General features: G+C 34.9%; 1 protein-coding gene across 1 annotated transcript; it reads right to left on the bottom strand.

The window, feature by feature from the left end:
* Positions 1–6,802: 6,802 nt before the first annotated feature.
* On the bottom strand, positions 6,803–9,843 carry LOC120004117. The gene is made up of 2 exons (XM_038853366.1): positions 9,680–9,843; positions 6,803–8,468 (listed from the first exon to the last, which is right to left on the bottom strand). Exon 2 carries the CDS (start codon positions 8,362–8,364, stop codon positions 7,153–7,155), a length of 1,212 nt encoding a protein of 403 aa, XP_038709294.1. The 5' UTR covers positions 8,365–8,468; positions 9,680–9,843; the 3' UTR covers positions 6,803–7,152.
* Between the last annotated feature and the right edge of the window lie 2,316 nt (positions 9,844–12,159).

The following is a 12,159-nucleotide window of genomic DNA, read 5'->3' on the forward strand; positions in this document are numbered from 1 at the left end:
ACTAATTTTACCTTGAATATTCCAAGAAATAGGTATAGTATCATCATCTTCCAAAAGAGTTTCCTTCTTCACCAAGAAATATCTCTTTTGCCAGTTATGATCACTGGATGTTGTCCCAGCGATCAAATTTTCCTTATCTTTCTTCGACAACATAAATCTATCTACATCTTTTTTATTTTCTTATCAAGAATAAGCAGCAAGAAATTCATGAATACCGAAAGTAAGACTGTATTTTGCACTCAAAGCTTCTAAAGAGAGCAAAATACGCCAAGAATTAGGCACAAGTTGACTGGGGGCAACTCTAAAAAATCTTAGCACAGATCTGACTAAAGGTCCTAAGGGAAATTTCAACCCACATCTTAATGCTAACACATACACAACAATCCACCCTGAAAATTCATACGAAGCTGATTCACCAGGAGCAGGAATTCTCATTTCTATCTCTTGAGGAATTCCAAATTCGGCCCTATAGCTATTTAAATCTTCTTCTGTTAACACAGAAGCAGGATCCTTGTCTATTACTATATCTTCCTCAACAACCTTTTGAGTCTTACTCTTTGAACGAGTGGTTGGTAAAAAGCTAACCTTAGAGGGACTAATCACCTTTTTGCTCGATACTCCTTCGGATTCAGAGTAAGATGAAACCCTAAGACTAGCGGTTTGATCTCCTAATGCACTTTAAGATATATCACCTTCAGGAAACTCATCTTGAGTATCCCTAATAGCCTGACTTTCACTCGGAATAATCTGGGGACCAAAATTAGATTCGTCCCTCTCGTTTTCTCTCTCAAACCTATCAATAAATTCTTCAGAGGAACCGAACCAAGCCATGATTGAAAATTCGAAAAAGAAGAAGTCAATAATCGTACCGAAAGACGAATCGTGTTCCTGAAGTTTTAAGATAGTGGGTGGTTACAGTAACCCATTAAAAAACCCCAAGGATTAAATAGTAAATTCAAAATTCAAAAGTTAAAACTCCTCGAAAATCGTTCCTCTCTGAACTAATTAGAGCCGTTCGATCAAAAGTAACTTCTCGATAAGTGGCGAAAACGGTGGCGCTACATTATTACATCTCCTTAAAAGATTAGTTCGAATCGAAACACGATTCAACTTCTAAAGTTGCGCTCTTTTCCCTATAAATATACTGGAGAAAAACCAAAGAAACGCCACTTCCAAAACAAAAACCTCTACAGTCATGAGTTCCTCCAAGCTTCCTATTAGACCTGAATATCAGAATATAATGTCCAAACCATCAACCAAGTTAGATGAAGGACCATTTGAAGTGGCAGAAGAACTTCATCAATTGAAGTTCTACCCCGATGGGTATGATCCTTACCAACATGTCTCCGATCTGCAAGACTTGGTTATCCGTTTGGATAAAGATCTCCATGAAGCAGAGAGAAGAATAATGGAACTTACCCGAGCCTACAAATTGGCAGGAAGGTCACTTTATCAGCTTCTAGATATGTCAGAAAATGCTGCCATGGAGGATGATCCTCAAAAGCTGCGACAAGCTTTACAAAACATCAATCTTTTTATGAAGAATAATCTAGTTAGAATGTATCATGCCTTATGGCCAAGACCTTAAAGGCTTGAACAATTTTAACTATTTATAAATACTATTCCATGTTTATTTAATCTCTGTCAAAGATAAAGCTCTTAGACAAACCGAGAATTTCCTCACTAGATTCCAAATACATTCAATTTCTGTCAAAGATAAAATCTTTAGATGAAGCAAAAATCTCCCCGTTAAAAGACGAAGCTTTTTAAAGGAAGACGAAGCTACTTAAAGTTCCAAAAATAATTCAACTCCAATAAGTTAGCATTAATTCTGATAAATTAACCGTCGAGTAAACCAAAAGGCTTTCCAACTCCTCGAAAACAGGCATGGATTGAATCCATAACCGTCCATCTTCCCATTATCTATCACAACTTCCAAGGAAAAAGAAACTTCCTTCATAGTCCATTCTTATAAATATGCGAAATAGGAATTAGCAAAAACCAATATTTTCCTCGAGATATCTTCAAAGATGGATACTCCTAACTCTCCACCTGTGAAAAGATTTAGAACCGATGAAAGTTCTACTTCTAATGGAGATGAAGATGGAAATGATCCCAGAGTCAACCTCTCCCCTATAAGGGAAGAAGTATACGAAGACGATCTTCAGAAAACCATTGAATCCCTACAAGAAGCTCTGATGGAAACCAAAAGGAGACTTAAGAAAGCAACCGACAGAATTCAAGACTACAGAAGACAACTTATGGTCTCAAAGTATGTCATTCAAGGCATTCGATATATGTCATGGGGTAGACAAACAAGTACTCATGATCCAGATAAATTGCACGAAGCAATTACTGAGATCACAGTACAGCTTGGATCTGTTCTAGATGGAATAGATGGTGTTCTGTACACTCTAGATTAAAATTCCTGTTTATTTTTCTTCCTTCAGTTTTATTTCGAAAAAGGTTCCCATGAAGTCTCATTTTGTTCTCTTTAATCAAAAAGAGACACGAATATAAAAGGCGGGATATTTGAATCATTTATTTCGGAATTCAATTCCAAAATACAAAGAGACACCATAATCTCTAAAAACGATGCAACCGTTTAGCTTCCCCACGTTCTTCAAAAATAACTACTTCTTTGAACGTGAATCTTTCGTCCTTAAATACACGATAATAAGGAAATAGAAGACATTCCTTCTTCCTCTCAAAAATCTCTCAACACTTAGTAAAATGAGTTCTTCTGATTCAAATCCTGCGAAACGAGCATTGGATGAGAAAGAGAACCTCATTCCTTCAAAGAGGGCAAGGAATGGAGATCCATCGTCCTCAAAGGCAGAGACCAAAGAGCAAGGTTCCACATCTCGAATCAACGACGAACCAGACGATTCAGTCGTTGAAATATTCGTAGTTTCTGAAGAGTTGTATAAGGAAAACCCTCGAAACTCCATCGAAGGCATAAAAGGACTCCTGGAGGAGGCCGAAAGAAACCTGCAAAATGAATACGAACGAAACCAATCTTATACAGACGTGCTTAGAGCAGCCAGAGATGCGTTGAGCAGAGTTCGTGATAACGCTTGGGGCCATTCCCAAAATCAGAATGTTTATCAATTACAAGAATCCCTGTTAGATCTTGCACCCCATGTTGGGAATGCAATGAATATCATAAATGATGTTATTTGCACCTGGGCTCGTTAAGAGTTAGACCATCACATATTTATTTCCATATATGAAGTATTTATGTTTTATCTTGACAAAGATGTTTTCACTGTTACTCTCATTGTTCTGAAATTGCAATTGCATAAGAACTTCAACAGACAAAGATGCAAAAACTGCAAACAGAGATGATGAGACGAAGAATTCTAAAGAAGACACAACCCCAAGCAAAATATTTTTAAATTTAAATCAAACTTAAAAATAGGGGGCAAAGTGTAAGGGTCAAAGTCAACCTCAGCAAATTATATGGGCCCCGAAACCCAACAACATAAAAGCCCAACAAAGGCTAGGGCCCCGAAGCCCAACAACAATCAGGCCAGAGCATACAGTCCAAAAAGGACTTGATCTTTTTAAAGGCAATACAAAGCCGATACAAGTAAGGCCGAACCAATAACTAAGGAACAAAGCGGAAGATAAGGCAGTTCCTCGTTAAATGGTAACAGCCGAAACTACTGCAAACTACCTCAAGCTACCACAAACTCTCCCAAACTGTCATGAACTTCTCCAACTGCCACAACTGCTGGTAACTGCTCAAGAAAAGCATAAAAGGAGTTCATTAGGCTCAGGAGAGGGACTTGGGGTGGGGGAAAAAATTCTGACTTTCTCGCTCACTCTGTAATCACAAGTGATAAATAAAATATCATATTGTTCTACAGCGTGGACCTAGACTCAAAGCCGAACCACGTAAAATCTCTCTGTTTTGTCTTACATTTACCAACTCACTCTCAACAATTCGATTGTCGATAATTTACATCAACAGGTTGCAAGATTTTTACAGTATTAATTAAAATTTTCCTTCCTAAATTAATATTCAATATTTTTAAATTTAAGATATAGTGGATAATGGAATATGATAGAGAATGTTAACCAATAAAATATTCTTTTAACCAACTACGTGATTTTTCAAAATAAAATTAAATATATTCAAAAATTGTGATAGCCAACCCTTCAAGCATTAATAATTTAAAATTGTAGAAAAATTTTCAAATAGGATAGTACTATCTCTAAACATATATTTTTTCAAATAAGATAATATTCAATGTTATCATAATCGATCCATGTATCGATTCGTAAAAATAATTTTTGAAGATTCAACCATTTGACTTGAAGAGTCAAAGGTTAAATCGTATATTTTAAATAATTTATAAATAGTACTAATACTAAATAAATTGAACCCTTTTAACTTTAATTAAATTTTGTTTATTTGCTAATATTTAGTTATGATAAGATTCAATAATATTAAATATTATTCTTTAACAATTTGAGGTAAATTGGTTGAAAAAAGTTAATCAATAAAAATAATAGGAGGTCATGCATATTGGTTGTCTTGCCAATGCCTCGAAACTATTAAAGAAGTTTCTAACAGAGGAAACAAAATAACAATTGGTGAAGGAAGGTATAAAAGTGAAACCGTGAATATCGGAGTTGCGACGGAGTATTTGAATTATTATATCAAATTTCTAAAAGTGAAATGTTGAGATTAAAGCAATCATTAGGTAAAATGATATTATCATTTATTATTAACTAAGAATAATAATCAACAAATCATTTGAAATCATTCAAAAAAAAACATATTTTATTAGATTTTCACATGTCTTATTAAGTTATTAGTTTCATGATTTTAATTATTTTTTACACATATTAAACATAATTGAGCTTTATTGTTATCTACAATTAATTATACGTGTGAAATATAATTTTTCTTTTTTGTTGCTAAAGGATAGATTGGTATTGTATCTAAAAAATAATAATGCAAAATTTTGTTTTTTTTTTATTTTCAATTTTAGTTTATTTTATTTGCGATTTTCAATGTTAATTTTAATTTAAAAAATATAATAACACAAAAAAGCTGACAAATATAAATAATTATAGTTCTGTATTATATGCATTTTATATGTTTAAAATTTTGTGTATTTTATTATAAATATGATTTCTTGCATAATAATTATCATGAAGAATATCATTATTTTTAAATTTAAATATTTTATTGGAATAAAATAAGTTAAGTTGTAAAATCAACATTGTCCTATTTTAAACATTAAAAATACGTTACTAACTAAATTCAAGTATTGTAAATGGTGCAGTTTGACTCTTTTTTTAGAACCTTATGAACTATGTTTATGTGAAATGCTTAACATCATTAACCAACTAAGAAGTGGAAGAATCAGTCAACGTGAAAGTGAGATTGTTAAATCTCTCTTAAATGAATAAATGTTGGATAATCAATTTTATTTGTGATTTTTAATTTCCATTGCCTTTAATTTAAAAGATATAGTAAAAATTACTCAAAATTCCAACAAATATATAAATCATCATAATTTGTAATATCCATTAATTTTTCAAAATGACGAAGATGGATACAAAGATGATGTTCTATTGGGAGAACAATATGAAATTGTATCAAGAAAAATGAATAAAACAACAATGCAATAGTTTTTTTCATAGATGATTGAGAAAAAAAAAGAATTATGAAGCTTACACAATATCATGCTCAAGGAAATTATTTCAGCTGTTTGTTACAAAAACTACTAAATTTAGTATAATATAATTTAGAAATTATTCTACTATTTTATCTAATGATTTTCAAGGAATTTGTATAGCATATAGTGAGTGAAGAGAGCTAAAGACACTTAGAGTAGGTGTTAATTAAGATATCATACTCCTCAAACAAACGGCAGAGGTACGCTGTTTTGTTATATTTAACAATTACTTTTCCCCTAAATGTTTTAGCTCTTTGTGAAGTTTCTACTTAATCCAGAGTTCTATATTTGACTTGATGCTCTTTGTTCTCAATTGGAATAATTTCATCATATTATTTTTCATTTTAACATTTATGATGTCTTATATCTTTAAAACTCTAATATAGTTCACAATGACTTTGAAGCTTGAAAACTATCTTTTCTTGAATGATTTTGAGAATTCATCGTTGAAGATCATATACTTCAGATTGAGTTAATGATGAGAATCTCACCGACACAATTATTGAATTGTTTTATTCTATTGATTATGTGTCTCCAGAGGCACTCTCTCAATACATAATAACTTCAAAAAGTAACATATAGTTCTTGAGAGTCATCCATTGTGTATATTCTGCTATCTGGGTATATGTTATTTTTTTATGAAAGTTTACTTTAGGTATTCAAGAAAACTATATCCTCCTAACCCAATTCCTATTCAACAATATCTTTTCAGGTCAATATTTCATAACAAACAAAATAATGCATATATTTTAAACGAAATAATGCATATATTTTTCTTGACACCCACTTTATATCTTGATTTTTCTATGATTAAGTATTTTAGTAAAATTGTAAATTTCTTTTATTATATGTGCATTGCACAGGTCCAAATATTAGTTACTACCAATGACTCATCCAAAATAAGACTTCATTTTACCCCAAATATATTTGATATTAAAATAACTATTAATTGCAAAAACATATATAAAATTCACTTAACATATGAAACTCCACATTAGTTGAGCAATCACATTTTAGGAATCTCAACCATTAATCATGTTTAGGATGTTTACTACACTACTTTATATCATTTTTTATGGAAAATTAAAATTAAAAAGGCAAAAACCTGCAACCAATGAAGAACTTTATAAAATTTTAAATAAAAATGAAAAGATCCAAAAACTCTCCATACGCAGAAAACCACCATTTGCACCACCCAAATTTCCAAGGTACATCGCCTTCTCTCTCATGGGACAAAGTTCAAAGTTGTAAAAAGAAATGTTACACAATGAGAGAAGATTACCAATTCCATCGCATCTAAAAATTATAAAACTATCCACGAACAAAATTCCTTATTGAAGCTAAACCCTTTACAATCAGTTTCCATCATCACAAAATTGATATTTCTTCTTCGCATACTCGTACAATCACCACAAAATGGATATTCACCAGTTAGTACTCAGTTTCTTGCCAGTTTCTACAATCCAAGAGCTTGTGTAAGGGGCCGCATTGGCCAACCAGGGAGCGGAGGTGATCCTGGTGGAGTCATATCTCGACCAGGAGAGAAAAGGCTCAGTTCCACATACGTCCCCGTTGAGGTCACATCTCTCTCATAAGTCCGGAAAGAAATAGATCCACGCTTGGTTGAAGTGTCTGAGGTTCTCCTAGGGCTGATTCGACCACTTTCTTCCATGTTGCTTTGGTTAGCAACAAAAGAGATGGTTTCACTATGATCATCAGTAATCAATCTTCTGCCCTCTAAATCCTGTAGGTTCAGGGCCAAAGAATCTGCAACTGGACAGTACACAAGCATGGATATACACACCATGACACAAGCTATAAGGGCAAGAAAAGCCGAAAAAGCAAGAGCTTCAAATAGAAAACGCTCTGGATGATATAAAACAGATAGCCCAAGTAAAAGAACCCTTAACGGAAGGAAACTTGACACAGCAAATATTAAAGTATAAATCCTCTTCTGCAGGCCCTTATTGATCACCAATTTCAAAATGCACCTTCCCAGCCAAAACAAATAGAGCGTCAGGGCGATAGCAAAAAAACCTAGAAGTATAGTACTCAGTAAAGGGTATGTGCAGAAGGCAACATCATCACTGGCAGCATTTGGGTTCCTAGGATGATCAGCTGTCATTGTGAAATAATGCGGCAATTTCTGCAAGGGACTGCTATCCTTGTGCGAATGGGGTCCAATTAGAATAACACAGAGCTGAAGAATAAAAACTGGGAAGCAGTAAAGAAGAACACATCTCACTGTCTTTCCATTCCACTTTTGGCTTAGAATTCCAGACCCCATCTTCTGTAAGGGAGCACGAAGGAGAAATATAAGGGTGAGGAATAGGCAAGGTTCTGCAAATCCCAGATTTGAAACAATATATCCTTTGCAAATATTTTCTTGCCATTTCAAGTTGAAAGCATTCAACAATCTTCCCTCACCTCTCAACAAGCTTAACCGGAGAATTTCGCCGAAACCCCACCAGATAGCAAACAAAATGAATATTATCCGGACAATCCAAGGACCACTGAAATAACTGAGTTGACCAAGGTCTTGACTACGAATGCGAGAGCGGAAGTAAATTAAGTAGACAATACACAGCAATCCAAGAAGAACCAAGATAGAAACCAGACAAATTGTCACCGCACCGAATGCATCGGCAGCAAATCTTGTCAGGGGCATTACCCGAAGCACAAATTCCACGCATGCTCCCTGCCAGCATGGATACAAGAAATCCTGAGGCGTATATTCCCCCTCCCAGGATTGACGTCAAATACTAGCAGTTTCTGAGGTAAGAGTGGATGAGTTTTGTCAAAAACAATTTGATAACATAAAATGTCTCAGAGTAATGCTTCATGAAGCTCCAAACAAGATTCATACAACACCTCTCACAGGCCATGTAAAATCATTAACAGAACCATGTAAATCTAAACGGTAACAGTCCAAACTGCGCTAACTTGCAATTACTTGGCTGACTGCAGACTACAGCAGGACATGTATTTATCAATCCCAAATCAAATCATGCGAAGAAGCACAAGAAAAATTCACAAGACGACAAAGATTACGGAAAAGGGTCATGCAATGTATATATTGCATTGTTCTGTCGTAAGAGCAATTTATGACGTCACCAAGCTAAATAGAACTCAAGAAACTTGCAAAAAACTTTAAGGCCAAAAACTATTAAAGAAATTCAAGAATAGAGATAGTCTTCCCACCATAACAATCATGTTAATGACTAGATGCCATTGAATAACTTACCATGCATATAAATGCTAAATACTTAAATTGACATACCACTTTAAGACTAAAAGCTCACAACCAACTTATATACGCTAAGCAATATCCTTATGGGCACTGAACCTATTTCTACTTACTACACCATCATTGAAACACATATTTGCTTACTAATATGGCACATTGATGTAGAACGATTACATTAAACTAGCTGCAGGCACACCATATGTATTAGCAGTCACCATAGCATTGGAAATAAATCAAGTATCCAGGAATAAAACTCATCTAACCATTACTCTCCAGAACCAATATTCCATCCCGACAAAAATGAAAATATAAAGCACAAGAATGCCCATCCTAATTGCTAAGTTTTTTCGCCAGTTACAGAATGCACAATTTCTGTTTTCTCCGATTCAAATAGCCAATAAACAAACAAACGTGTAGTTGAATTCATTTACTATGATTTCCCAAGCTTTCTCAGCAACCAAAACACACAAAAGGAAAATTTCAAGGAAAAAATGAAAAAAAAAATCAGAGGAGAGCAAAAGTGATTTTAATCCAAGCTTCTTAACAACATATATGAAAACTACTGGTATTTCACCTTGACCAGCACCACATGAACAGTGATATCAACACCAAAACACCACAAAATAACGGAAAACACAACCTCATTGACAGAAATAAATAAAAAGAACCCTAATTTCAACAATAAACGGCGAGAGCAGAACCAAAATGAGCAAAAAAATATCAAACGAAAGCTTACGCAGAGGAGAATCTTGATCTGCGAAGCCGAAAGGAGATTCCAGGAACCGATGAACAAGATCAGCAAACCTAACTGGAACAGCGAGAGAATCCGAGAGAGAGAGAGAGAGCGCAAGCGAGCGAAGACAGAAAGAATAGAGAAAGACAGAGAGAACGTCGTTGGGGGAATAGGTGAGTGGGACTTTGTTGGTGACAGGCTGTATCCAGCTGTGTCGCACGAGCCTCTAGGCTCGTAATCAAGTCATTGGCCAGGGTTTGTCTCCGGTCCTACGTGGATTTGCCTTGGCGGCGCTCACGGCGTCTGATACTTCCCAGATCCATCTTGTTTTGTTTTTCATTTTTTTCGTCTCCTAATTTATTTTTTTTTAAGTTCTTTTTTCCTTCTCTTATTAAAAAGTTCAGTTGACGTGATTAGGGATGGCAACGGCGCGGATCGTGATTGCCCCGCCCCTGCCCTGCACATCAGGAGAACTTTTTCTCCCATCCCCACCCCGTTATAATCCATGGGTCTTCGCCCCAATCAGAGGCCACACTAATCCGACCGAACCCGACCCGATTGAACATATAAAAATAATAAAATAAATATTTAAAGTCCTAAATAAATATTACTACAATCTAAATATCCAAAATAATCATCAAACTACTTAATCTAAGCATCCAAAATAAACATTAAAACATACAATCAAAGTTACTACTATCATCAGAAGTCCAAACTACTTAATCCAAGCATTCAAAATAAACATTAAAACATACAATCAAACAATTGAAGTTACTACAATCATCCAAAGTCCAAAGTCCAAACTCCTTAATTAAAGCATCCAAAATAAACTACTACAACCAAAGTTACATAACCCAACCATCCAAAATAAACAAGTTCAATAAAATCAAAGTTACATCACTCAAAGTCTCAAACATCCAAAATAGATAAGTTCAAGTCTTCAAGACAATCAAAATAACATCCCCAAGCATAAAAAAAAATCAGCCAAGCATGGTTACTATTGATGTAAATTATCGACAATCGAATTGTTTGAGAGTGATTGGGTAAATATAAGACAAGACAAAGAGATTTTACGTGATTCGGCGTTGAGCCTAGGTCCATGGTGCAGAATGATTTGGTATTTTTATTATCACTTGAGATTATAGAATGTTGATGTAAATTATCAACAATCGAATTGTTTGAGAGTGATTGGGTAAATATAAGACAAGACAGAGAGATTTTACGTGGTTCGGCATTGAGCTTAGGTCCACGGTGCAAAATGATCTGGTATTTTTATTATCACTTGAGATTACAGAATGAGTAAGAAATCAAAATCTCCAACCGGAAGCCCCTCTTTCCTTGTCATAATGAACTCCTTTTATATTTTTCATGAGCAGTTACCAGCAGTTGTGGCAGTTGGAGAAGTTTATAGTAGTTTGGAGGAGTTTGCAGTAGTTTCGGCTGTTACCATTTAACGAGGAACAGCCTTATCTTCGGCTTTGTCCCTCAGTTATCGGTTCGGCCTTCTTATATTGGCTTTGTATTGCCTTTTTAAGACCAAGTCCTTTTTGGACTGTATGTTCTGGTCTGATTGCTGTTGGGCTTCGTGGACCTAGCCTCTGTGGGCTTTTATGTTTGGTCTGGCCCATTTGTATGTAAGTAGATTGGGTTGAACAAGACCCAAGTAATTGGTTGGGTTGAACAGGACCCATGTAATTGGTTGGGTTGAACAGGACCCAGTAGTTTACCGAGGTTGAAGTTGACCCCTACAATTTGCCCCCTATTTTTAAGTTTGATTTAAACTTAAAAATATTTTGTTTGGGGTTGCATCTTCTTTAGAGTTCTTCGTCTCTTTCACTTTTGTTTGTGATTTTGTATCTTCGACTGTTGAAGTTCCTCTGCAATTGCAATTTTAGAATAACGAAAGTAACAGTAAAGATATTTCTTTCAAGATGAAACATAAATACTTCATTCATAGAAATAAATATCCAATGATGAAACTTTTAACGAGCCCATGTACGAATAACATTCTTTATGATATTCATTGCAGTCCCGACATGGGCTGCAAGGTCTAAAAGGGATTCTTGTAATCGATAGACATTCTCATTTCGAGAATGACCTCAAGCGTTATCACGAACTCTATTCAATGCATCTCTGGCTGCTTGAAGCGCGTCCATATAAGATTGGTTTCATTCGTACTCATTTTGAAGATTCTTTTCGGCCTCCTCCAGAAGTCCTTTTAAGCCTTCAATGGAGTTTTGAGGATTTTCCTCATACAATTCTTCAGATACCACAAATATTTCAACGATAGAATCGTCTAGTTCATCGTTGTTTCGGGATGTGGAACCTTCCTCTTTGATCCCTACCTTTTTTGAAGACGATGGATCTTTATTTCTTGCCATCTTTGAAGGAACGAGATTCTCTTTCTCATCCAGTGTTCTTTTCGTAGCAGTGGAACCAAAAGAACTCATTTTCCTAAGTGTTGAGAGATTTTTGGAGGGAAG

Source organism: Tripterygium wilfordii, chromosome 8, assembly GCF_013401445.1.
Source record: "Tripterygium wilfordii isolate XIE 37 chromosome 8, ASM1340144v1, whole genome shotgun sequence".
In the NCBI taxonomy this organism is placed as follows: domain Eukaryota; kingdom Viridiplantae; phylum Streptophyta; class Magnoliopsida; order Celastrales; family Celastraceae; genus Tripterygium; species Tripterygium wilfordii.